This window comes from Diabrotica undecimpunctata, chromosome 1, assembly GCF_040954645.1.
Source record: "Diabrotica undecimpunctata isolate CICGRU chromosome 1, icDiaUnde3, whole genome shotgun sequence".
NCBI classification, from domain to species: Eukaryota; Metazoa; Arthropoda; class Insecta; order Coleoptera; family Chrysomelidae; genus Diabrotica; species Diabrotica undecimpunctata.
Window position 1 is genome coordinate 32,208,578 of NC_092803.1, and position 26,346 is coordinate 32,234,923.

Here is a 26,346-nt window from a genome sequence, read left to right on the forward strand (position 1 = left end):
TACTAAAACTGACTGAATTTGGAAAAGTTTATCGGAAAAGTTACTTACTTGTATAAGTGCTAATGAATCTTCCTCAAATGATGAGTTAGTATAGTGTTTCCTTAATGCTGCACCAACGTGTTCTTTATTCTCTTCAGCTATATTTAACGCTTCGTCGGGGATCACCTTTGGGTTTTCGTCGTAGAATTTTGCCCTTTGTTTAAACAAATCACTGTCGACATCAACTAAAAATATATTCATTTCAAGAATGATTCTCAATACCGAATCATTCAGAAATTGCTAACTAGGAATGAATTAGGCTGTAACTTTTAAATCTAAATATTCGTTTTATTTTCTACTTATATCGTCAAGGTTTTATTTATTTACTACGTAATTTAGATGGTTTTTTGAAGAATTAGAAGAAACCATAATTCTAAATTAATTAACGTCGTTTTAATTTATAAATAAATCTGTATTTACAGTTATTAATCCAGTCGTTAGAGACTAAAATGCCACCGAACCTCTAAAAATCATACGAACAAGCTGAATTTTAAGACGCCATAAAAGATGCAAGAAATTTGACCACTTTTAACTTCAGGCTTTCCCCTAAAACCTCGTAGAGGGGTAAAAACGAAAAAAAAAAAAAATCGATGTATAAAGTATCTGTACGCCAAACAAAAAATGTAGCTAAAATAATTTTGATAAAAAATGTTTATTAGCATTTTTTTGTGTAGAATGACCGTTAGAAACAACGTTTAAAGCGATCGGCAATTTTTAATGTCTTTTACGAGCTCGAAATCAATGTTTAATAAAATTTGTATCAGCTCTATGGTAAAAATTCTATATCTTTTGATCCCAGTGTCCTATCGACAAAAAATAAGATCAATACATTTTATTCCTTTTATTAACCTTCATCGGACGGGCCTTAAAATATTACACAAAAGACGGGCCCCGGGGTCTGAACCGACTCCATTCTTAAATGGGTGAACGAAAAAAAAAAGCTGTGTCAATAACACATTATTTTTATGGTATTAAACATTTATTAGACTAAAGCATACACATTACTATAAAATACATTCTACTGCGGACGCTAACAGATTAAATAACAACTATTTACTATTTGTACAATGTACACAAACTATCATATTTAATCATAACTTACACATATTTTACTTTGCCTGTCTATAGTGAAAAAATTAGACTTTATTATCTCAAGCAAAAACGCATGGTCTTTACTTAGAAAACTTGGTAGTAGGAGACTCTATTCTAGAGACAAAGTATCTATGGATCCTAACAGAGTAGCCTCCCACATTGTAGGTACCTCAAGAACACCACACGAACACCTAGAGATCATGACCACACCACCAAAGTAAGTAAGTGACCACACACCAAAATTTGCCTTTGTAGTGGAGTAAAAATCCATCCAGAATTTTTACTCCACTGCGGCAAATATGCTAGGGAGTGGCTGACTGATTTCTATACAGCCTCAAAGCTCCGGACCGATTGCACTGCTGAACTGTGTCTATATATATATATATATATATATATATATATATATATATATATATATATTGTAGATTTATTGTAGATTAAACAAACCTACTTGTGCTTTGGCAGAGCATACTATCGATCTAGACCATAAGATAGATTTCAACAATGTAAAAATATTAGCCAGAGAGAAAAATAAATTTAAGAGAACTTTCTTAGAGATGGTACATATCAGCAAGAGTGATAATAACAAGTTCTCTTTGTTCTTTTCTTAAAAAAAAAATTTCAGTATTAATTGAATACTTGTGATCAAATTTCAGTTACTAATTTAGTTTTGTTTTGTTTGAGTTATTATTTTTTCTAAACCTATTTACTAAATACTATTTTCTTTCGATTGCTTATGTCATAAATAACATTTTTAACTTCCCGCTTATTTTTAAGTTGGTAATACAGTTGGTAGTACTCAAAATTCATAAACAGTATTTTGTGAGACGTTAATTTCAAAGTTGTTTTTTGTATTTTCTCCCAACTATTTAAACAATAATTGTCCACCCACGTTCTCTTTCTGCTCGTGAAATGTGACTGAAATCAAGCCTGCAGCGACGACTGTTTTAACATGTCGTCCTTCATTTTGTTTTTAACTTTTAACGTATTTAGTAATTTTAAAGTGTTTTTTTAACAGTAATTTTTAAAGTTTAATTGCAACTTCAGTATATCATGTTATTTAACGTTGTTGTTTCTGCCACGAATATTAGATTCGGGTAAGTTTTTTATATTTTTTTATAGCCTTTTTTGGCACCATTCAAACTGTTACAACATAGTAATTTTTCTTTGTAGACCTTGATAAAGGTGGCAAAAAACCACCGAAAGCTTGGATTCAGAATAAATAGTACGCCTTAGCAAAGCTCTGTTTTTATTGACTACCACACCCAAAAAGAAAAAAGTATTTACATATATTTTTTCCAAACTAGTCAAAAAATTTTGGACTACTTTTTCTTACTATATATATATATATATATATATATATATATATATATATATATATATATATATATATATATATATATATATATATATATATTATATAGATATATATAGGATATATATATATATATATATATATATATATATATATATATATATATATATATCCGCCTGCGATAGGAATTTTTAATAAAAAGCAGTATCTTTTTTCTTGTATCCGTACACACCAGAAATACCACAGTGATTTATATACAAGAATTGCTTGGTTGTTAAGAAAATGAAGCTGACTTTATTAGTAACAAGTGAGTTTAATTAAAACGCACTTTAAATTAACCTAATATATCTCAGATCATTGACTGTATGATTTATGGTTAAACCCATAAAATAATAAAGAAAAATATTGTGCCAAAAAATATCACTTGACAATAAGTTACATTAAATAAAAAGAAAACTTTAGAAAAAAAATTATAAAACATTATATATAATCATCAACTTACTCATTTGGAACAAAGATTCTTCAGAATTTAGGCCCATAAGAATAGGAACGAAGTTAAATTCGCCATTGAGAACGGCACTGTGCATATGTCCTGTAACTGCAGCGTTATCGCTAAAGTCCCCCTCAATAATTGGCTGCCAGACAATAGTCGTATAATGTCCTTGTGGTTTAGTTCCAACTGCAAACTATTGGAATTTATAGTAATATTATGTATTTTTTAATAATGTATCTCACAAAATAACCAACTTAAAACTAACAAACACACTGGATAGTTATCAGCTGCTGGGAGCAAGCAGGATTTAGAAGAGGTTATAGCACCATAGATCATATACAAGTAATAAGAACATCAATTGAAAAATCAAACGAATACAATATAACGTTCTAGATAGCTATGAATTACAGGAAGGCATTTGAAAAATTATTAGGTATTAATGAGAAATAAGTAAAAACAGAAGAAGAAACAGAAAAAATAAAACTACAGAGAGGGGTAGTCAAAGAGATCCTTTCTCATTCAAGCTATTTAGTTTAGCTCAAGAAGATATATTCCGAACTTTGGAATCGGCAAATAAAAGAGTGACGATAGACGACGTAAACCTGAATCACATAAAATTTGCGATGATATTGCGTTAGTAGCAAAAGACAGAGAAGAATTGCAGAAAATGCTGTTAGACCTAAATACAAAATCAAAAGAAAAAGGTCTAAAAATAAATCTAGCAAAAACTAAATATCTATTAAACGAATCTCTAGATATAACTGAGGATATAACTCTGGACAATAATAAAACAGAAAAGGTTAAGTCCTGTATATACTTGGGACAAAAACTCGAATTATTAACAAAGCTTAACTTAAAGGCTGCCTTATAGAGATGTTCTTGCCCTATAGAGATGTATTTAAATCAAACTTACCAAATACTTTAAAGGCAAAAACTTTAAACAACAAAGATGGATAGAATAGCTGTTGATGATAATGATAAATAATGCATCAGTTCTACTTTTTGATCAATGATACATATAATAAAATCTGTATAAATTGGAATTGCATGAAATAAAATTTTTAACACAGATAGATTTTCATCATAAATTTTTTACACTGCAATAGTCATATATAGTCGGTTCGCTATATTTACGCGGGTTTCGGATTAACAAAATTATGCTAATGACTCATTGATAACCAGTTGCAGTAAACGACTTCCCAGAAAATTAGGTAAAAACTGCATTAATGATCATATTTTAAAATACATTAAAATAACATTAGGGTAGGTATAAATTTGTTACAATATTGCAGTTGAATTGATTCTTTGCCAGTGTTGACATTGTATGTTTGGTGGAAATATTTAAAAATGCATAGACGTGTGTTAGATGTAGATAGTCTAATTTGTAGTGTACATAAGTATTTTACGGATGAAAAAGAAAATGGCGGTCCTTTAAAATCGGTTATGTCTGTTCAACAACGCGTATGTGATGCTCTAGGAATTAGTGAAACCAAACTAAGAGAAGTGTTACAAAATCGCAATAATGAACGGCCGAAAGAAGATCACCGAAAAACTCGCCTATCATTGAAAACGAAAGATATTTCAGATGGAAAAAAATTTGAAATTCGTGATACCATTTATCGAATGCGAGCCAACAAGGAACATATGACCTTAAATACAATTCTCTCGGAATTAAAAGAAAGAAAATTTGACGAAATTGGAAGAACAAGTCTATGGCAAGTGATACATAATTTGGGTTTCAAATTTCAAACGGAGGATAACAGAAAAGCCCTTTGTGAAAGAAGTTCTGTTGTGCATAAAAGAATTAACTTTCTAAAAAAATATTCTAAATTAAAAGAAGAAAGGGCTAATTTTATATATTTAAACGAAACATGGATATTTTCTATTGGTGCAACCAAGAGAATATGGCAAGATGATAACATACAGTCTATCAAACATACTGATGGAGAAGGGAAGCGACACATAATTTTACATGCAGGAGGGAAATCGGGTTTTATGGAAGGTGCTGATTTAATATTTTCATCTAAATCAAAATCAAGTAACTATCACGATAATATAAACACAGAAATGTTTGTAAAATGGTTACATGAAAAACTTCTCCCAGGTTTAAGAGAGCCCAGCGTAATTATTTTAGACAATGCACCTTACCATTCTGAAGTATTAAACAAAAGTCCAACGAATTCTTGGTCTGTTAATAAAATTAAAGAACGGTTGACAAAGGAACATATACCATTTACACAACATATTTTAAAATCAGGATTATTACGCTTGGCAAATATCCACGCAAAACCAAAAACCTTTGTTGTGGATCAGATTATTGAAAGTTACGGTCATCAAGTTTTACGTCTGCCACCGTAATCCATCCCATCGAATATATATGGGGAATAGCAAAACAATATTATGACAACCATATTGGGCCTAACGGTTATAGCGACGAAGCAGTTCGGGAAACTTGGCGAAAGGCACTTTCAATTGTAACTCCAGAAGTGTGGTGCAACTGTATATTCAAGTGCGAGAAACTAATAGAAGATTGGTGGACTCGTGAAAATAAAACAAACGAAATAATAACAACTAATGGTGATGACAGTGATGATAATGACTGATTTTCATTTTTATTGGCCAGTTAAATTTTTTTATTTTTCATTAGAAATTCTCTCCATGAAACAAATATACAGACCATATTTTCTGTGTGAAGTGTAATATAAAATTATTATTAGGTTTATATTAGCCACATTACACTCCATTAATGAAGTAATTCTCCTTATTATACTGTCAATTATATAAAAGATTTTCCATTATTATTTAATTAAAAAAAGTTATGGATTATTTTTCATTTCATTTGACCAGTTGATATTTCCCCAAAGAGCAGGTAATTAAAACTGGGTACTTACAATAAAATTTTTAATCCGAAACCCGCGTAAATATAGCGAACCGACTATACAAAATTACATGCTATATAAAGTCCAAATTATTCAGATTTCACTGTATATGGTTATTAAAATATGAGATTATTACTTTGCCGGCATTTGATTGTAGGATTAGATGTTTTCGATGATTTGTATAATGTAAAGAACATTAAGCCGACTTTACTTAGTAACAAGGCATTTACTAAATCAACAAATAATCAGAACAAAACTCATTATTTCGCAATCAAGATTGCATGGTTAAAGATAATTGAATAAAAAAATCGAATCAATATTTACCGTTTTTTGCAGTTTCATGATATCTGACAACGACGCTTCTTGTAATGTTACTAATAGATCACTGGATTTAGTGGAGTTAAAGGAGTTGTTCAGTTGTCTTCCATATTCTAATGCCACTTCCCGACTACCTTGTTTGGATAAGAAAGAGGATAATGGCGAGCCACTTTGTTGTATAATTCCACTGAATAAACCTAGAAACAAAAATAAATACTCTATAAGTTGTCATTTTGATGCGTCTTACAGAGTAAGGCGAACAAATTAACTATCAGTCTGAATAAAATATAAAAAACGCGAATGTAAAGAAATACTAAGATCAAACTTGTACCAACCAGTGATATCGTAACATTCTAGCATATTTCAAACACCTTATACATGCCAATTGTTATTTTTTAGTTAGATATTTTGCATTAAATTTTTTTCATACAAGGTGCGTCATGTAACAGCGGCCAATGACAACTTTATTATATTAACACCCTGCATAATATTTAATTTTGGATTCATCAGAATATTCTAGACCTATCTTATTTACAATATTCTATACCTATCTTTAAGTTTTTGCGAAATATTAAGTATTTTCAGATTTATTGGAAAAAGCAACAAAAAAAATTAGCTTAGTACAAAAATTTGCTACAACATACTGAAAAACTAATAAGTCATACTGTTTATTTCTTGATACCGTAAAAAATAACAAAATATATTAATGTGAATATAAAGGATGTTCAGAATGCTAGCCGTAAACGTCTTGGTAACATATTTCCCTTAAATAAAAGTTTCGCAACATATTAGGGGTTATTAATATAACCATAAGCGTTATTTGTCTTCTTAAGTCAGTTAAGTTGAGAGATTTATTTGTGTATAAAATATTGTTGACATATCTAAATAAGAAAAAGTCTAATATAGTAAGATCAGGAGATCGTGCTGACCATTCTATCGATTCGCGCCTTCCTGTTCACCGATTTGGAAATATTCGGTTGAGATACTGTCGAACATTGATTTGCTGAAACTTGCTGAAAGTATATTATATATTGTCTGGAGCTTGCTGGGTTTGGTAAATCAGAATATAAGTTTGTTTAAGATAATATGACATTACTTTAAAAAGTAATGATCGCCATTCCACTTGCCATCAATGAAAAATATGATCTGATCTCTAACAAACAATGTTTGCCCATAAATTAACCTTTTTAGTATACTGTTTATGTTCTTTCATCCAGTGAGGATTTTCCCTAGACCAATAGCTGCAATTCTGACGATTGGCATGTTTGTGAAACGTAAAGGTATATTCATTAAAAACAAAACATGTTCTAATTGTTTACATTGTTATCTTACATTGCCATCATTTGATCATAAAATTACGATCTCCTATCAAACTCGTCTTCCATGAGTTCCTGCTTTAATAATATTTTATAGAGATGCATATTATTTTATTTTAATGTTCAAATAATCGAGATAAATGACAAACATCAAACATTAGGGCTGTTATTTTGAAATATGTGGGTATACCACAAGCTCAGTTATAATTTCTCATTTGAAATCATAACTCATTACATTGACAGCTGCTTTTTTTTGTCTGCCTCACATGTCCAAGATTGCTAAACTAATTTTTGTTATATTACAGATATCGGAAAAAAAATTCCGTTCTTATTTAGGTCTTATTATATAAGATCTACAGAAGCATTGAGAGTAAATTGGCAAATATTTTTTAACTGAAACAATTGCTTAACTAAAAATGCCTATCGTCGTTTCAAAGCGTTTTTTTGTTGACGTTTTGAACACGTCCCCATTTATTATCGAATTTATTATATCTGGCTGTTCCACTCTGTATAATCAAAACAACAGATTTGATTTGTTTGAAATATAGTATTAGATAAGAATACTTTAATATCTTTTATGGTAAATTTACCTTTAAATAACAAAGAGAAACCTATCAGTTTTTAAGAAAGCTAGCCACTCACGGCGAGTCTCTAGCTCATATCTATTAATTTACTCATCATATTCATCAATATACCATATTCATGAAGAATTTTATTTCATGCATCGTATAATACGCTTCATTTATAATTTAAACTGAAAAAAAATGTGTAAGAAAATATATACCTCGAGCTTGTTTGTTGAGCCAATGAAATCCAACGGATATACTTCCAGCACTTTCCCCACCTATTGTAACTTGATTGGGATCCCCTCCAAAGGCAATAATATTGTCGTGTACCCATTGAAGAGCAAGCAATTGATCCTTTAGTCCCAAGTTGGCCGGAATATTATCATCGTTCGTTGTTAAGAACCCTGTCATGAAAAATATGAGATTTAACATTTTGCAAAATATAATCGTGTGAATATTTTTAACTGGTATGCTATTCGGTCTAGTTAATTAAAATTAAAACGACATCTTGTATTATTTATTTGCTGCCTTTATTATTAGAAGTAATCTATTGTAGAATTCCACTGTTTATACGAGTATAAGCTCTTTCTTAAATATGAAGCAAATAGGACAAGAGGAGGGCCCTAAAAAAGGTGGATAGACGATGTAAAGGAAGATCGTAAAACCATGAACATTAGGCAGTGGCGAAGGAAAATATCAGACAGAGCAGAATGGAAGGACATTGTTAATCAGGTTCAGACCCACAAAGGGTTTTAGTACCATTAGAAGAAGAAGAAAAATAACAAGAATCTATATGTTCTTCAAATTCTACTCCTATCGAGTTTCTTATAGGTTAGATGTGACGCGACCAGGATAATTTTTTCTTATGATACTAAATTTTTACCCTGTATCCTTGGTTATCAATTGCGGAATATCACTTGTTTTAAGGTCATACCAAGTGACCCAAACATTAGGTCTTTATTGTTAGATCATTTGCAATATTCGTTTCTCTGCTTATAATCTGTTTATCACTTTTTCATTAAAAAAAAAATAACAGAGTAATAATAAAATAAAAATATCAAAATATATGGGTCTAAAATCTTTTGCATTAGCTGATAAGTTCGTGACTATAGTCCAAGTTGTAAGGAAAAAAAGTGCATTAATTAGTGAATTTTTGAAAACAGCGCAGTTTTATAAAGGGCAACACCTGCAGTAACCTCTATATGTTTGCTACTCTAAACTATTGGTTATAATTTTTAAGGTGCAAAAAACGGTATTTTTCGGTTATTTTTATTTTTATTGGATTAAATCAATATCTTGGTATGAAATGAGCAGAATATTGAATAAAAGTACATAAAAAGGCATAAATTTAAGCTTAAATTAAATGCTACATTCAATTTGACCCGGTAGTTTATTCAAACCTACGATTTGAAAGTCCAAAAAAGTGACTTTTTCAATATTTTTAATTTTTGAATTAACTTTAGGAAAAATTCTTCTTTTTTGTGCAAGAAGCATTATATTGTAGCTCTTTTAATTACAGCTCAAATTACACTTTCTAAAACGTATCTCAAAAGAGCACTGACCGATCGGATATTAGGAAGGGTCGTTCGATTTGTAATTAAAAAAAAAATACAAGGTAATGCTCTTTGCCCACAAAATGAATTTTTACAAAATTTTTACAAAAAGATTTTTTTGAAAAAATTAAAATTGGCGAGTAAATTAACATTTTTGGACTTTGAATCGTTAATTTTGTATAAACTATTGTGTCAAATGTAATGTATTATAGCTCAAATTAAAGCTTTTTAATGTAATTTCATTAAGTAGTCTACTAATTTTACCCTGAGATATTGATTTGATACAATAAAAATATAAATTATCAAAAAACACTGCTTTTTACCTTAAAAGTGACATAAAAAATTAAAACTAACAGTTTGGAGTTGCAAACACTTAGAAGTTACTTGGAGATCAACCGGAGAATATCATCACCGATAAAAATCAAGAAATATGTATATGGGCCAAATGCATATCAGAGCTCTTTGATCATAATAGGTCAAAAAAACCTCCATCCTACATATTTAATGACCACTTACCAATCACATGAGATGAAGTGGAAAAAGCAATATCACAACTAAAAGATGGCAAAGCTTCTGGACCTGATAGTGCGTAGACTGAACTCATAAAGCTGTTTAATACCGACGGTTCTCAACGATTAACAAAAATATTGAATGACAAATATTTAAACGGAGTAATACCAAGATTATGGCTGAAGTCAAAGTTTATTGCTCTACTAAAGAAAACAAAATTCGTATTCTGCTATGAATTCCAAGCCATCCAAGCATCCAAGTTATTTCTAAAAATCATATATCATAGGATATTGTATAGTCTATGTAAAGAAAAAATTAGCACAGTTTGGTTTTCGTAACGCAGTGGGTACGATGGAGGCTCTCTTTAGCATATAAGTGCTATTTTAATAATCTAGAGATGTGAATCGCGATATTTATGCATGTTTCATTGATTACCATAAAGCATTTGATACAGTCAAACACTACTAGCAGATGGATATATTAATAAATATTGAAATAAACACCTGTGTTCTAAAAATTATTAGTAATCTTTACTGAAATTAAACATCGTCTATCCATACAGAGGCAGAAGAATCGGATGATATTAAAATGAAACGTGAGGTCCGACAGGGATGTATACTATCACCCTTTGCTGTTTAACATATACTCTGAGGAAATCTTTCAAGAAGTAGTAGAAGATGTTAAAGCCGGAATTCGAATTAACGGAGAATTATCAATATCATCAGATACGCGGATGATACGTTGGTATTCGCTGACAGTTATGAAGCCCTCCAGAAGTTAATAAATAGAATCACAGAAGTAAGTTAGAGAAATGAACTTTCACTAAACATTAAGAAAACAAAATGTATGATGATCTCTAAGAAGGAACAGCAAATTGAAAGAATCAGTGTAAATGGTCAACTAATAGAAAGAGTAAAAATATACACCTACCTTAGTACGAACGTCAATGAAAATTGGGACCATTCTCTAGAAATAAAATCTAGGATGGAGAAAGCAAGATCTGCATTTTAAAAAATGGCTAATGCCACCGGTGTTATAGACTCTCACAGACGTTCCTCCTCCTCTGTGCCTTCTCTGTTGAGGTTGGCAATCAATATGGCAAATTTCTCTGTGTTTTGGGCTTGATGAATTAATTCGTTGCCTCTTGTGGGGGTCCAATCTCTGATGTTTCGCAGCCAAGATATTTTATTTCGTCCTATGCCCCTTTTACCTTCAATCTTGCCTTCTAATATTACCTGAAGCTGCTTAAATTCCCTATGCCGCATTATGTGTCCTAGATATGGCGTCTTTCTGGTTTTGATAGTATTGACCAGATGAGGACGTGTGTTCATTACTCTCAGTACTTCTTCATTCGTAGTTCTGCTGGTGAAGCTTATTCTTAACATTCGGCGGTACATCCACATTTCAAATGAATTTGATTTGTTGACGTCATATTGTTTTAATGTCCAGGTCTCTAGCCATATAATAATAGAGACCACACATAACACTTTAGTGTTCTTAATCTTATTGAGACTGATAGCTTTAGGTTACAGAGCATTTTACGCGTATTCATGAAACCAGATCTTGCTATTTCAATGCGTCTTCTAATTTTTTTTTAGTGGTCTAGTTGACTATTTAGTTCTCTGCCCATATGATGCTTTGGGAACTCTGAAGGGTGATACCATTTATTTGTATGTTAGGTGTAACTTGTTCATGGGTGTTTTTGTGGAATACCAGAATTTTGGTTTTTGAAAAGTTAATGTCCAAGCCCAGCCTGTGACTTTCTTCTGATAATATGTTCATCAATATTTTTAGTTGGTCTTGTTTCTGCTAATACTACGGTGTCATCGGCATATCTTATATTGTTAATGATGATTCTATTGACTCTGGCACCTTCACACGCTGCCTGTAAGAAAATTGAGGCTTTCGAGATGTAGCTTTATCGGAGTATCCTAAAGATATCCTATACTGACCACGTTACTAACCAGAACGTTTTAGTAAGAATACAAAAAGAAAAGGAGGTATTAACCACAATAAAAACAGCCAAATTTAAAAACCTCAGTAACATCATAAGAAACAGCGAAAGATATGGGTTGCTGCAGTTGATTCTAGAAGTAAAAATAAGAAGGAAAACGGGGACAAGGAAGGCAAAGAATTTACTGGCTGAAAAATCTACGTAAGTGGTTCAACACAACAACCACAAATCTTTTCAGAGCCGCAGTTTGCAAAATTTTATAATTTTATTTCCAAACTAAAATATGCTTTTTATCTAAATCTAAACTAACTAATATTCATTATTTCTAAATAAAGGCTTACCTAAAACTCCGAGTCTATAGTTAATTGTAACAATAATAATATCATAATCAATCAGGAATTTGGGATTATACAAAGTACCATATCCAACCAGAAAAGAACCCCCATAAATCCATAAATATACAGGTAGTGCCTCTTGATTATCAGCTTTCTAAAAAGTTACTGGATTAACTAAAGCAAATAAACAAGAAATAATATTAAATTAAAACTATTATACCGTATACCATATGTACCATACCATATCTCTATACAGTGATGAGTGCCTTAAGAACCGGCAAAATAACGCAAAAGATAGAAAACATAAAACGTTGTGAAATAAAAAGAGATGAAAGTAGTAGAGGTGGGAAATTATCGATAGAAACCTCTAATTTACATTAAATTACATTAGGACTATCCATAGTTTCTCACCTTTAGACGTTAGCTTATGAGCTAGGCTAGTTGACTTCAGTCATAATATTACAAGTATGACGTCGAATATTTACATTTTTTAAATTTCGCATAAAGTAAAAACTGATTGAAGGCAATAAAGCAAATGTAAGTAAACAGTTTAATTAGTAGTATTTTGATAATTTAATTCTGTTTTGACGAATACAGAATAACAAGCTATAATAATTCTGTATTGAGAAGAGTGTATGCCACGTCTCAAATCATAGTTTATTATTGATCAATAGTTTAATTTTGGTTAAAAAAATACTACTACTTAAACTGTTTTTACTTACATTACGTGATACGCATTACTATGACTGAAGTCAACAAGCTCATAAGCTAACGTCTAAAGGTGGGAAATTTTCGATAATTCTAATACAATGTTAAGTAAATTATAGGTTAATATCGATAATTTCTCACCTCTACTACTTTCATCTCTGTTTCACAACGTATTATGTTTTCTATCTTTTGCGTTTTTTTGCCGGTTCTTAAGGCACTCATTCCTGTATATTTTGGGGCTGCACATCATTTACTTGAGTGGTACGATAGATACCTAGTCAAAAGAGCTTTAGTATTTGATTATATTTTTTGGACTAACTATTGACATTATGTATACATATATATATATATATATATATATATATATATATATATATATATATATATATATATATATATATATATATATATATATATATATATATATAAGGATATATAAAAGCGTTTATTAAATCTGTTTTAATATAAAATCGTGCACAAATCTGGCTAAGAATAAGCTAAGATGCTTGAAACGAATTTAGAAATAGCTTTGGAATTTATGACAAAAGGGCAAATTTATGAATAAAAAAATTATCATCATATCGAGCAACTTTTGTAATTATCTACCTTTGATACATGTTCTTTTCTGTCAGTTTCGTACCATCGTAATAAATACTTTGTTTTTAGAAACCTTTAAATAAAATTTTGTTTTGAGTTTGAATTTTTTCTTCTTTTCCCAAACTTTTTTCAACAACTCGTGTGCTGGATTTTTTGAAACAAAGATAATTTATAAAATTTATTCAAATACCTATTAATTTAACTTTTACGATGAAAAAACGAAAATTTTTCTAAAAATCTATTTTTTTAGAAAACGGTATATCCTACAGACTTAAAGTAAAAGTACCTTTTTGTACTAGAATACCTGAAAATTTAATAATGTAGTATCACGAATGCTTAGTTAAAGATAAAAAAGCTATGCGTTAAAATAATCGTTGACCTACCCAAAACAGCCTATGATCGGTGCTAGACATCCGCAATTAATGTAATCGATTCATCTCTGGAGGATAAATAATTGTGCAAGGTTCTGTTTTTTTTTTAAATATAAGTATTTAAAAAAACTATTTACAAGGCGCCATCTTCAAAGAGTTTTAGCTCCTTTCGGAAGTATTTTCGGACTAGGTAAATTGGGTTAAATTGTCTTAAGGCTCAGGAGTCTGAGACCCCGAAAGCTATGGAAAAGACGTCAGAGATTATGCCTGGTGAGATCATTAATAATTTTTATAATATTATTGATCCTATATATTAATTCTCCTAAACATTATCATGACAAAATTGGTGGTTCTTCTTAACTAGCGGATGCTATATTTTCCATGTTTAACATCATTCGATTAGATATTAGTGTTATTTTAGATTTTCAACATTTTTATCGTTACAGAATTTATTAATTTAATTTAAACAAAAGACACTGACATCTTCACTTCTAATATGGTATTATCTATTATAGAAATAACTAACTTACCGATGGCCTATATACGTTTAAAACAAGACAATCTTCTTCCCCAATAACATTGTCATCAAGAAATTGTGAACATGCTTTCGTACTACTAGTTGCATTGAAAACTCCTTCCCATGGTTCTTTCGGGCTGGATACCTAACGATGTTAAACATACAATTTGTATTATATTTTGTGCAATTATTAATACTTTGCTCAATAATAATGATCGTTTGTAGATTAATTTAAAAAAAATTGTAGTATGGTATATCAATTAAAGAGTGTTTGAAATTTGTTATGGAACTTGGTAAATACTACATCAAATACGCCTATTTCGCTAACTAATGACATTGATTCAATTATATTGCTGTTTAGCCACCAGAGAGGAAAACAGAACCACTAATGATTCTTAAAGGTAAAGATGGATTTAAAAAATTAGGCAAAAACAAATCAGTTGGAATAGATAATCTCCCGGCTGAACTATATAAAGGTCACCGATGCCACAATGGCACTAGAGCAAATAATAAAAAAAATATGGACGCAAAAATTTTTACCCAGCGATTGGAATCTTGAAATACTTTGCAGTATACACAAAAAAAGAGATATCTTTAAATGTAGTAACCACAAAATAATTACGCTTCTAAATGCAGCGTATAAAATATTCTACACTATACTATTTCATTGTATGGCACCATATGCAGAATAAATATTAGGAAAATACTAGGCTGGTTTCAGAGGTGGTAAATCGACAATTCATCAGATTGCAACCCTGTGACAAATTTTAGAAAAATCACTGGCATATGGCACATACAAGACAGCCTCATCATCATCAGCTAATAGTCGTCCACTGCTGAACATAGGCCTCCTCGAAAAACCTCCATTTAGATCTATATTGCGCTGCTGAAATCCAGTTGGTACAAATCCTCTTTATGTCGTCAGTTCATCTTGTGGGTGGTCTTCTCGGGTTTCGTCTATCCGCTCTCGGTCTCCACTCCAAGATTTTTTTGGTCCACCTATTATCCTTCATTCTAGCGACGTGTCCTGCCCACCGCCATTTAATTTTGGCTATGTGTTTTATAATGTCTTCTACACCACTTTTTCTACGGATTTCTTCGTTTCTTACCCTATCTCGCAACGTTATGCCTAACAATGATCTTTCCATTCTACGTTGCGTCACTTTTCCTACTTGCGTAGTTTTCGTGTATATGTCCTTGTTAGGGTAAGTGTCTCTGCGCCATATGTAAGGACAGGCAGGACACACTGATTAAAGGCTCTTCTTTTTAAGCTGATAGGTATATCACCTTTAAAAATATTACGCAGTCTTCCATATACTGCCCATCGCAGTGTTATTCTTCTTAGCAGCTCAGCAGTTTGATTGTCTCTGCTAATTTTTATCCAGGGTGTATGTAGCTGTCAACAATTTCAATTTTGACGTCTTCTACCCTTAAAGGATGGCTCGGAACTAAATAAGTCATCATTTTTGTCTTTTGGTAGTTAATATTTAGACCTACTTTACGTGCTGCATCGCTGAGTTTATTCAACATATCACTGGCAGCCTTTAGATCATCTAAAATCAGAACAATATCATCTGCGAATCGTAGATGACTAAGCATATCATCATCAATATGTATTCCTTTACTTTCCCATTCCAGTGACTTTAAACCATGTTCAAGTACAGTAATGAACAACTTAGGCGACATAGTATCTCCCTGTCGAATACCTCTTCTGATATGTATCTTATTGGTAGGATCGTGCAGATTTATAGTTGTTGTAGCATTTCTGTATATATTTTCTATAATATTGGTGTACCTACCTGTGATCAATTCGACACTCTTCCAATGCCTTTAGAAGTGCGGGTAGTTCGATAGTATCAAATGCTTTATGGAAGTCTATAAATGTTAGAACTAGATGTATATTGTATTCAATTGATTTTTCAATCAAGACTTTTATTCACTATAAGTGGTCATTTGTACCGTAGTTGGGGCTAAAACCAGCCTGATATAGCTCAAATTTTGTTTCCAATCGATTGGTTATTATTCTGGTGTACAGTTTGTATAAATGGTTGAGTTGAGAAATTGGCCTGTAATTCTATAGGTTCTTGTTGTCACCCTTTTTAAGTAGAAGAATTGGAATGGAGTTATTCCAAGCTATAGGAACTTTTTGACTATCCAAGCAGAGATTAAAGAGGTCTCGTATTTTTTTCAGAAGAGAAGTTCTGCAAGTTTTATAGCTTCTGTAACTATTTCATCATCTCCGGGCGCCTTGTTGTTTTTAATTTTTTTGAGTGCATATTGTATCTCATCTTGAGTAATTTCTGGAATGTCCTCAGATCCTGGCTTTGAACCTTTTGTCTACCATCTTCATTTACGTTATTGTTAATTTGGTTTGTGTATAATATAGTGAAGAATTCTTTGAGTATTTCAAGTATTTTCTATCTGCCTGTTGTTACTTCACCCTCTTTATTCCTAAGCTGGAAAATTTCTTTTCTACTTGTCCCCATTTTTCGTCTCATTACCTTCATGCTCCTGTTTTGCTCTGCTCTATAGTCTGTACGATTTTTTCATGATTAAATTTCCTAATATCTCTTCTCACAGCTTTCGATATGTCCTTATTAAGTGCCCGAATGGTTTGTGGGTCAATGTCCCTTTCACTTTGTAACTGTCTTCTTTCTGTTATTTTAAGTTGTGTTTCTAAAGTAATAGAAACATGCAGAAAATATGAACAATAAAGTTAATTTTATATGGGTACCATCACTGGAATCAAAGGCAACCAGGTTGTAGACAAAATAGCAAAAAATGTACCTACGAACCCAAACGCAGAAGAGACTACGAAATCTCTTCACACCGACCTGAAAATATTCTTTAAGGAAAAGATTAATTCAATATGGCGTGATACATGGAAGAACTCCCCAACCAAGCTGTACGAAGTTGATATTAATCATAAAAAATTCCCAAAATTTAATAATAGAAGAAAACAAGTTACCTTCACTCGCCTCCGGATTGGTTATACTCGGTTAATACACAACTACTCACTAAAATGTGCTGATAAACCTGTGTGTGACATGTGTAAAAGTGCCATAACGGAAAAACATTGTTTATTGCAGTGCCCTAAGTACGATGTGCAACGCAAAATTTATAACATACCATCAACATTAAAAAGTGCTCTTGGAAAAGACAGTGATACTAAAAATATTTTCGCCTTTCTCAAAGACTGCAAGTTGTTATCAAAAATTTAATATTTTACTTTGTATAGAATTAGGTTTATTTCTATTTATGTACTGCTATGGTTAATATTCTATTGTTAAGTTCTAACTCTGGATCACAATCCATACACGCTAATAACCCTGCTTGGTTGATGCGTCATGTAAGGAAAAAAAAGTGAAAAATGATGTGGAAAATAATATACAAGCAGGAATATTTACATCCCGTTAAACTAGCCATTCTATGACACGTGTTTTGCTCTTTTTGGCTTGTTAATAGACTTGCTAGGCAAGACTGAATGAAAAATATTTGCTTTCGTATATAGATTGTTAATACAAAACCTTTTTGGCATTCTCTGGTTGGTATAATCTAGTTGACATCGTATTGACATAAAATATATCAATGTGGAAAATAGTAGATATAGATGAAAGTTATCCTCCTAAGATATTCATGCTAAATAGGCCGGTCGGAAGAAGAAGCAAAGGGCGACCTAACCCCACATATCTGGACGATGTGCAGGAAAATTTAAGGTAGATTGGAGTAAGGGCATGAGAAGACAGACACTCGACAGAATGGAATAGAAAAATCTTTTGAGGCAGGTTAGGGCGCATGAAGGCGGCAACTAATGATGATATTATTTTATTCTCAGGTAAGTCTAACAATACATGTTAAGCGAATATGTCTTAAGATGACTAACAAAAAGCCACAATAATACAAAGTCTTTAATTAGCTTTCCTGCATTCCATTGTTATACTTTATTATATTGTACCTTTAACCTGTTCTTTCCAACCGGAGCTTCTGCATATGGTATATTTTCAAAAGCTTGGAAATCATTCCCTTCAAAGCTTTTAAGGATATGCCCTTGAACTTTACTCCCTGTGGGTAATGTTATTATTAAATCATCAACAGCATCTCCAGCAACAGGTGACGTTACCTAAAAATATTATTAAGATACTGAAAAGATTTACTTCCTTTTATTATTATTTTATAAACATTTAAAGACTTAAAATAAAATCTAATAGAAAAATACTGAAAATAATACAAATTGTAAATAATCAAAATTAGAAATAAAAGAAATAATTTATTATTTAATAAATATGAGAATAAGTAATTATAAAAAATCATTTAATATAATTGTAGAAAAGCTTATTTTGATGCTTTTTACAAGCTAGACAAATTAGGATCGTGTCTATGTAACGAAGTTGATACCATCACTAATAAAGAAATAAAGAAGAACGTAGTTGTTACTACAAGGTTATTAGAACGGGCGGTAGTCTAATTAGTAAAATTTGTAATTAATAAAGGCATGTTAAATTTGTGTGTATGCTAAAAGGAGTTAAAAAGAGTCATAATAGGATTTTAAGGCACACAAGATACAATTTAAGATAAAATAGAAAGAGATGCTTGGAGGACTAGGCTTTAAAATAAGAAATTGTCCTTGTTGATATTTTGAAATCAGCAAAAAACTGTCATTTCACTATAGCATAAATAAGGCTCTAGCCTCCTTAGCCATTTATGATTTCAGCTGCAGTCCTAAATATTGACCCTTAATATTTGTCTAGCATCGATGGTTACTTAGTTTACCCACCTCTTTTTTGATCTTGTTACTGGTCGTGTCACCAAGATGGTACCACTAATCGTTTTGCTAGGTATTAGAAAAAAGGTATCTTCTTCTTTGTCAACCATTTTCCATCCACTCCTAAAAGTAGGTCTCCCCCAATTACTTCCATCTTTTTCTATCTTGCGCCAATTAATCCACTGTTTGCCTGCCACTGTTCTTATGTCATCTACCCATCGTTTTTGAGGTCTTCCCATGCTTCTTGTTGTCGTCCTTGGCCTCCATTCTAGAATTCTCCGTGTCCACCTGTTGTCATTATATCGGGCTACGTGACCTGCCCAGCGCCATTTCATTTTTGCAATTTCTTTCACAATATCCCTAATATTCATTCTACGTGTTATCTCGATGTTTCTAATATTGTCTCTTAGGGATATTCCAAGCATGATTCGTTCCATTGCACTTTGCTTCGAAAAAAGGTATAATATCATCCAACCAGCGCAGCCTTTATATTTTTGCATAGTGTGTGATAGTGGGTTCTTTGAAATATTGACGTTACTTATGGGTAAACCATATTTTTCACATTTTAGTGTGTTTAATGATTCTAATATTCTTACAAATGTCTTTGTTTTACAAGTGTTAATGGTTAGGATTTATTTTTTTTTTTTTTTCTATTACAATCGATGATTCTGAGCCTTATGTTGCTATTAGTCGTATGATGGTTTTATAAACTTTGAACTTTACTTCCCTATAGTTTTCTTTAGATCCAAATATCGTCGATAAAGTAAAGTAATATGCTCTCTTAGCTAGCATAGTTCTTTTCAATACGTCTCCTTCCTTTTTCTCGCTATCGTGCTTATTTAACTGTACGTCCAGGTTTGTGAACTGTTTTATCACTTCAATGCTTGCACCGTTTTTTTTTTTTTAATTAACTTGGTTTGTTGTTTCCTATTTACGCTAGGTTTTTGGCTTTTTCATATAGCCCATCATATAAAAAAGTGGACACAATTGTTTGAGAACTCGTCAAAAATTTGTCCTCTAAAAATCATACGAACAAGCTGAATTTATATGAAAATACCAATATTGTGATCTTAAAAAAGATACAAAAAAGTTTACAACGTAAATATCGGCTGTACGCTAAAACCCTCGCTGCAGGGGGAAAACGGAAAAAATCGATTTACAAAGAATATGTACGCTGTCGAAAAAAATGTTTCCAATAAAATTTTTTAGCTAAAATCATTTTTGACAAAAATATTAATTAGAACTTTTTCTATAGAATGAACCGATTTCTTAGAAACAACGCTTGAAACGATTAATGATTTTCAATGTCAGTTACGCGCTCGAAATCAATTTTAAATAAAATTTTTGTCAACTCTGCGGTAAAAATTTAAAATCCTTTGATCAGAATATCTTATCAACAAAAATCAAAACGCGTTGTAAAGGCGAAGAGTGCAGCTTTCGTATGCAATTTGAGTATTTTGTTAAGTCACTTTCTATAAATCTATTAAATAAATAAACGTTGTGCGATTTTTGCAATTTTTTACGATTCTCATGAGATCAGTAAAATTTATCACATCCATTGACAGGTCGCTATAAAATTTTCATTATTGGAGTCTAATCTTCAAAACATACAACACAAAATTTCGAATTTCGATTTTGTGTTTTGGCAACAAATAAGAGGCATTTAATATGCCTATATGCCTAAAAACGATGGATTTAAGCTTTACATCACAAAATGATCGCACGTCACGGGAAATTCTTCAACGAAGACTGTTTTAAATATAATTTGTAGCTGAAGCTGTTTAGTTTTAAAAAACTTACGAAAAAAGCATTTTTGATGTTCAAAATTAGAGGATATGGTTACAGCGGGGCGATGACAAGACTAATCTCCTCTTACTTAAGTTAGAGTTCGAATATGACCTCCCGCGGAGACTGGAGGGCAATGGGGAGCGGTCCTGTCACCTTGCTATATTTAATATTTACCGCAGGCGTTCTTCGAACACCAGGAACCCTATTAAGCCTTTATGCTGATGACACTGCAATAGCGGTTAAACATCAAAATGTAGACATAGCAGTTAACAACCTGCAAATTGCGTTTGACGAAATCGAGGAATGGAGTATTAGATAGAAAATCGCCCTAATCTCCAACAAAACGCAAGCAGTGCTATTGAAAAAAAGATTTCCGCAGTCAGAGGAACCACTTTTTGTACAAAATAATCCCATCTAGTGAAAAAGTGAGGCAAAATACCTGGGAGTCATCAATGATAAAGGAATAACTTTCAAAAAGCACATAGACGCCACAGTGCAAAAAACCAACACGGCTAAAGCATCCATCAGAGAACTCACAGGCAGAAAAATCAAACTGAGGACTAAAACTAAAATCAGACTAATAAACAATATCATTTCACCGATACTTCTCTACTACATATGCATTTCTCGCATAGAGACACATCTGTAACACCACAAAGAAGAGGATGTATGTAGTTCACAACAGTTACAAGGAACTGCAACAAGTTAGAGTGACGGAAATCATGAAGGATAGAGCCACGACAAAATTTGCAGAACTGGAAAACAATCCTAGTCCCATACTGTGAGAGATTATAAAATACGAGACTATTTACCAATGGAAACACAAAAGGCCTAAACAACAAATAGTGGAATAAATAAAGAAACCAAATAAAGGTCAAGTCAAATAAAATAAAAAGTAGACAAAAGTAAAACAAGAATAAATAATGGAGAGAAAACTAAACAAGGCAATAAATTAACAAAACACTAACAAAAACCGACGAAAGCTAACAAGCAAAATAAACAAAAACAAAAATTTGGGCACGTAGGGTCCAAACTCTTGAGCACCAAGTCTCAGAACCGAATGTAGTCTATGTAGATATGTAACCGGAGCAGAGGCTTATGGCCCAAACAAGTAATTTTATTTTCGCGGACAACTCACTAGAGGAGTACAGGAATAAAGCGCGTCACACTGTCCTGAATTTAAATCGGTTTGGGAACCATGTTGGAGTTCTGTTTAGGGATGGGAAAAACCTACCGGTTTTAACCAAAAACCGGTGTTTTTACTTTGCAATAACCGGTTTTATCGGTTGTTTTTTTGTCCCGGTTATAACCGGTTTTTTATTTTTAAAGTAAAAACCGGTTATTAGGTTTTTACGGTGATTAGGATTAGGTTAGGTATTATTTTGGATCCCAATCAAAATTATTATTTTCAAGTAATTATTCCAAACAAAACCATAATTCAAATTTTATTTTATTTTATAAATGCAGAAGCAAACTGAAAGTGCAAACTCTCATCATCCAGAAACAATTAAGTTTTATTATATATAATATTTCGTTGAAAAGGTATTTGTAATCATAATATTTACATAAGAAGTGATCTGGTTCATCATCTATTTTTCACACTTGACTCTTGACACTTGACATTGAAAGTGGATGAATGGGTGTTTCTGATTACCAAAAATAATGTTCTGACTATAAATATCGAATTACCGATTACGAATACGAATCTCCAAGGATTTCCCTACGTTTTCAAAACGATACACCCATACAGGAAGTATTAAATGAGTTCAAATGTACCTATTATACAAATATACAAACGTGTTAAACGTAATACATGATAATTTTTTTTTGATGGTAGTAAAAATAAAAGATGAATTGCATTATTCAATTTATTTTAAGTAAAATATTTATGTTGATATTATTTTTTTTAAATCCCATTTGAAAGAGTCTGGGAAATTTTTTATAAGTTGAAATGGTTGGGGTTGGGAATTTTTTGGGTTTGGAAGGAGAGGAAAATTGGTGGGTATTTTAGAGGATTATATTTTTAAATGGTAAATTAAATTCGCATTATTAATCGAATACAATAATTGCATATTATATTCCACTCTCATTATATTCATTGGCAATAGAACCTGAATTATTTTAGCGCTCTCTGTTGAGCAGTAGTATAATAATTTTGGTTTACTGCTCTCTGCATCTGACTACAACCAGATGGAATTCTGTATACCATATGCTTAAAAGATTCACACTATTGTCCCCATATATAGTTGCAATATTGGCAAATCACTCGATTAAAAAAGCACCAAGGATGATTTCTGGTTCAGATATAAAACTAATCACTAAAATTGTAAGCATTTTATCGCCTTTCGATGAGGCCACAAAGGAGATCTCAGGTTCCCAGTACATTTCTGCTAGCCTTGTTATCCCCCTTGTGTCTATTATCGAAATTTTTTAAAAAACCTCAAGCCAAACCTTTGTACAGCTCAAAAGTTATGCCAAAAGCTTATAACTAGCCTTCAAGAGAGTGGCACTAAGCTTTTACGAAATCCCCTGCTTTGCCATGCTACAATCACGGACCCGAGGTTCAAAAAACTATATCTGAATCCGTATATAGCGGAGACAGTCACATCCAATTTAGGCTCCTTCCAGAATGAAGAAGCCAAAGTGAGTTTAAAATCAAACCCTCTTTGGTCTTCACACAATCTGGAGTTGGTGAACAGTGGTTTCAGTTCAAGTTCTCATGACACACAGATTCAAAGTTCTTTTTCAAATGAACTGACTCTATATCTGCAGCGGCCTTTGCTGCCAAGTGATCCGTTTTCATTCTGGGATCAGAACAGAGCCTGTATGCCAGGCTTGGCTTTTATAGCTAAAAAAATACATGTCGTTGGTCGGAAGTTCGGTGGCATCAGAGAGACTGGTGTCATCATTGAATGATATTGTGTCAGATGAGAGAAGCCGCTTAACCGACCAACATAGATATGAACGAGTTTTTCTCAATAGGCTTCATGAAAAATACTGGCTAACATAATGTCAAATCCATTTCATATAATATAACCTATTTGTAACCTTCTAATCTATACTTTTTTACTTAAAATATACTTGCATATTATTACTAAGTGCATTGTAAATGTAACTTTGTAACTATTGGATTAAAAAAACCGAAAACCGGTTTTTGGAAAAACCGGTTTTTTTTTGGCAGGTTATAACCGCCAGGTTAAACCGTAAGCAAAAAAAACCGGTATAACCGAAAACCGGTGTTTTGTCAAAAACCGCCATCCCTAGCTGTTACCCAGGACTTCCATGTGAAGAGCATTTTCTTGATAGTTGCGCCCCTATCAGAGTGCTATAGGAGGGAAAGGGATGGTCTGGTGCATTGGAGCAGGGTGGAGTGACTCCTGTTTTACTCGAGTTAATACATCTCTCTCCAATGAATTGTTACACCCGAACGTAATTATTAGGGGTGAACATGTCTTACAGGCCCTCACAGTCTCAAGTTTAATTAAATTGCTTGCTTGCTTACATTTTTGAATGCTTTAAATAATTTCTCATATGAAAGTTTAAATTCCGAGTTTTTTTACGCATAATTCAAATCCATAATTCAAATTTGGCAACAAATCCTCAAATTTATTGCCAAAACTTAAAACTGAAATGCCAAGGTATATGTTCTAAAGACTACGCTCTATCGATGAAAACTTCATAGTAACCGGTTAAGAAGTGATAAATTTTATTGATCTCATGAAAATGTAAAAAAAGGTTAACATCGCGAAACGTTTATTTATTTAACACCTTTTTAGAAACTGACTTCATTTGCGACAAAATAAAGAAAATTTATATGAAAGCTTTAGATTTCACCTTTAAAACTCATTTTAATTTTTCTCCATAGGACACTCTAATCAAAAGATGTCAAATTTTTACCGTCGACTTGGTAAAAATTTTATTTAACATTTATTTTGAGCGCGTAACTGACATTCAAAATCACTGGTAGCTAAAAAGTGCTAATAAAGAATTTTCTTCAAAATCGTCTCAGATATACTTTTTATTTAAAACATTTTTTTCTACGGCGTAAACATTGTTGGTAAATCGATATTTTCCGTTTTCTTGTTTTAGAGGGAATCGGGGGGTAGGGGGTTAAAAGTGGTAAGCTTGTTTGCACCTTTTCAGGTGGGTCCTAAAATTATTATTATGTTTATTGTGTTGCTAACAACATAATCAGTTTGTACTTGTGAACTACGCGAAACAAAACCAGAATATCCGAAAGGATTACCTAATACCTGCCCAGATCTGAAAAAAACTCTCTTCTTAATAATTTTTTAAATTAGAAAATTGATAGCTACTCTATATTTTTTTAATGCATCAAATTATTTTTCTGCTTTATTTGTGATGTTCCTGACTGACATATTTTATAAAATTTAACTAAAATGTACAAACATTATACTCACCCGTGTATCGGAGAAATATATAATCGCACAAAAAATAAACAATTTGAGACGTGCCATTGCAAGGTTTTGTAAATAGAAAAGACAAATAATATACAGATCAAATCCTATTTTATATGTCCTTTACGCGTGTTATCAGCTAAAAATAAGATCTTGATAAGTCACCATGACTTGAAATTATTGATAATATTAGTAGGTTACTGTAGTTTGTAGTCAATTGATTGTACAAATCATGCAAACCTCTTATCATTTAGAGAATCAACAACAACGAATTATCTATGAAATACACTGTCACTATGCTTTGTAGTTGGACCAGTAAAAAAACAGAAAATGATGAATGTTTCAAAAATAATCATAACTACGATGACATATGATTTCTTAATTATATTATAGTCCTACAACTTCGCAGTAAGTATCAACGATCTCTTTATACATATCTAAACTAACAAATAAATGTCTGTAATTCTTTTATGCCGCCCTCTAAAATTAATAGCACACAGATTATAATAGTTTTTGTTTTTATTTTTAATAATAAATAAAATCAAAAGTCTTTTTTTATTAAATTATTTAATTCAACCAAAGTTGTAACTATTTATTACTCTATATTATTTTAAGGTATACTTTTTAAAACAGAATTCTTACTTGCAAAAGCATTTGTAACATAATGAACTTAAGTAAATAAATTAAATATAATCTGTTAGATACAGTGTGTAAACCACTTATGGAATAAAATTGTTTGTGTCCTTATTTAAGAAAATAATAAAACACGTTGAGATATCTTAACTTTTAAATTTAAATGTGCGCTTTTTAAACAT

The 26,346-nt window shown here is 31.7% G+C and overlaps 1 protein-coding gene across 1 annotated transcript in view; it reads right to left on the minus strand.

Moving 5' to 3' along the window:
• LOC140447571 (carboxylic ester hydrolase-like) overlaps positions 1 to 25,673 on the minus strand; it is a 45,440-nt gene extending 19,767 nt beyond the window's left edge. The window contains exons 1-8 of the mRNA XM_072540297.1: positions 25,535 to 25,673; positions 18,519 to 18,683; positions 14,577 to 14,708; positions 12,377 to 12,524; positions 8,237 to 8,422; positions 6,143 to 6,333; positions 2,949 to 3,132; positions 49 to 224 (exon numbers count right to left, since the gene is read on the minus strand). Of these exons, the coding sequence (XP_072396398.1) occupies positions 49 to 224; positions 2,949 to 3,132; positions 6,143 to 6,333; positions 8,237 to 8,422; positions 12,377 to 12,524; positions 14,577 to 14,708; positions 18,519 to 18,683; positions 25,535 to 25,591 (1,239 nt within the window). The 5' untranslated portion in view covers positions 25,592 to 25,673. The remainder of the gene's footprint in view (positions 1 to 48; positions 225 to 2,948; positions 3,133 to 6,142; positions 6,334 to 8,236; positions 8,423 to 12,376; positions 12,525 to 14,576; positions 14,709 to 18,518; positions 18,684 to 25,534) is intronic.
• Positions 25,674 to 26,346: the final 673 nt, after the last annotated feature.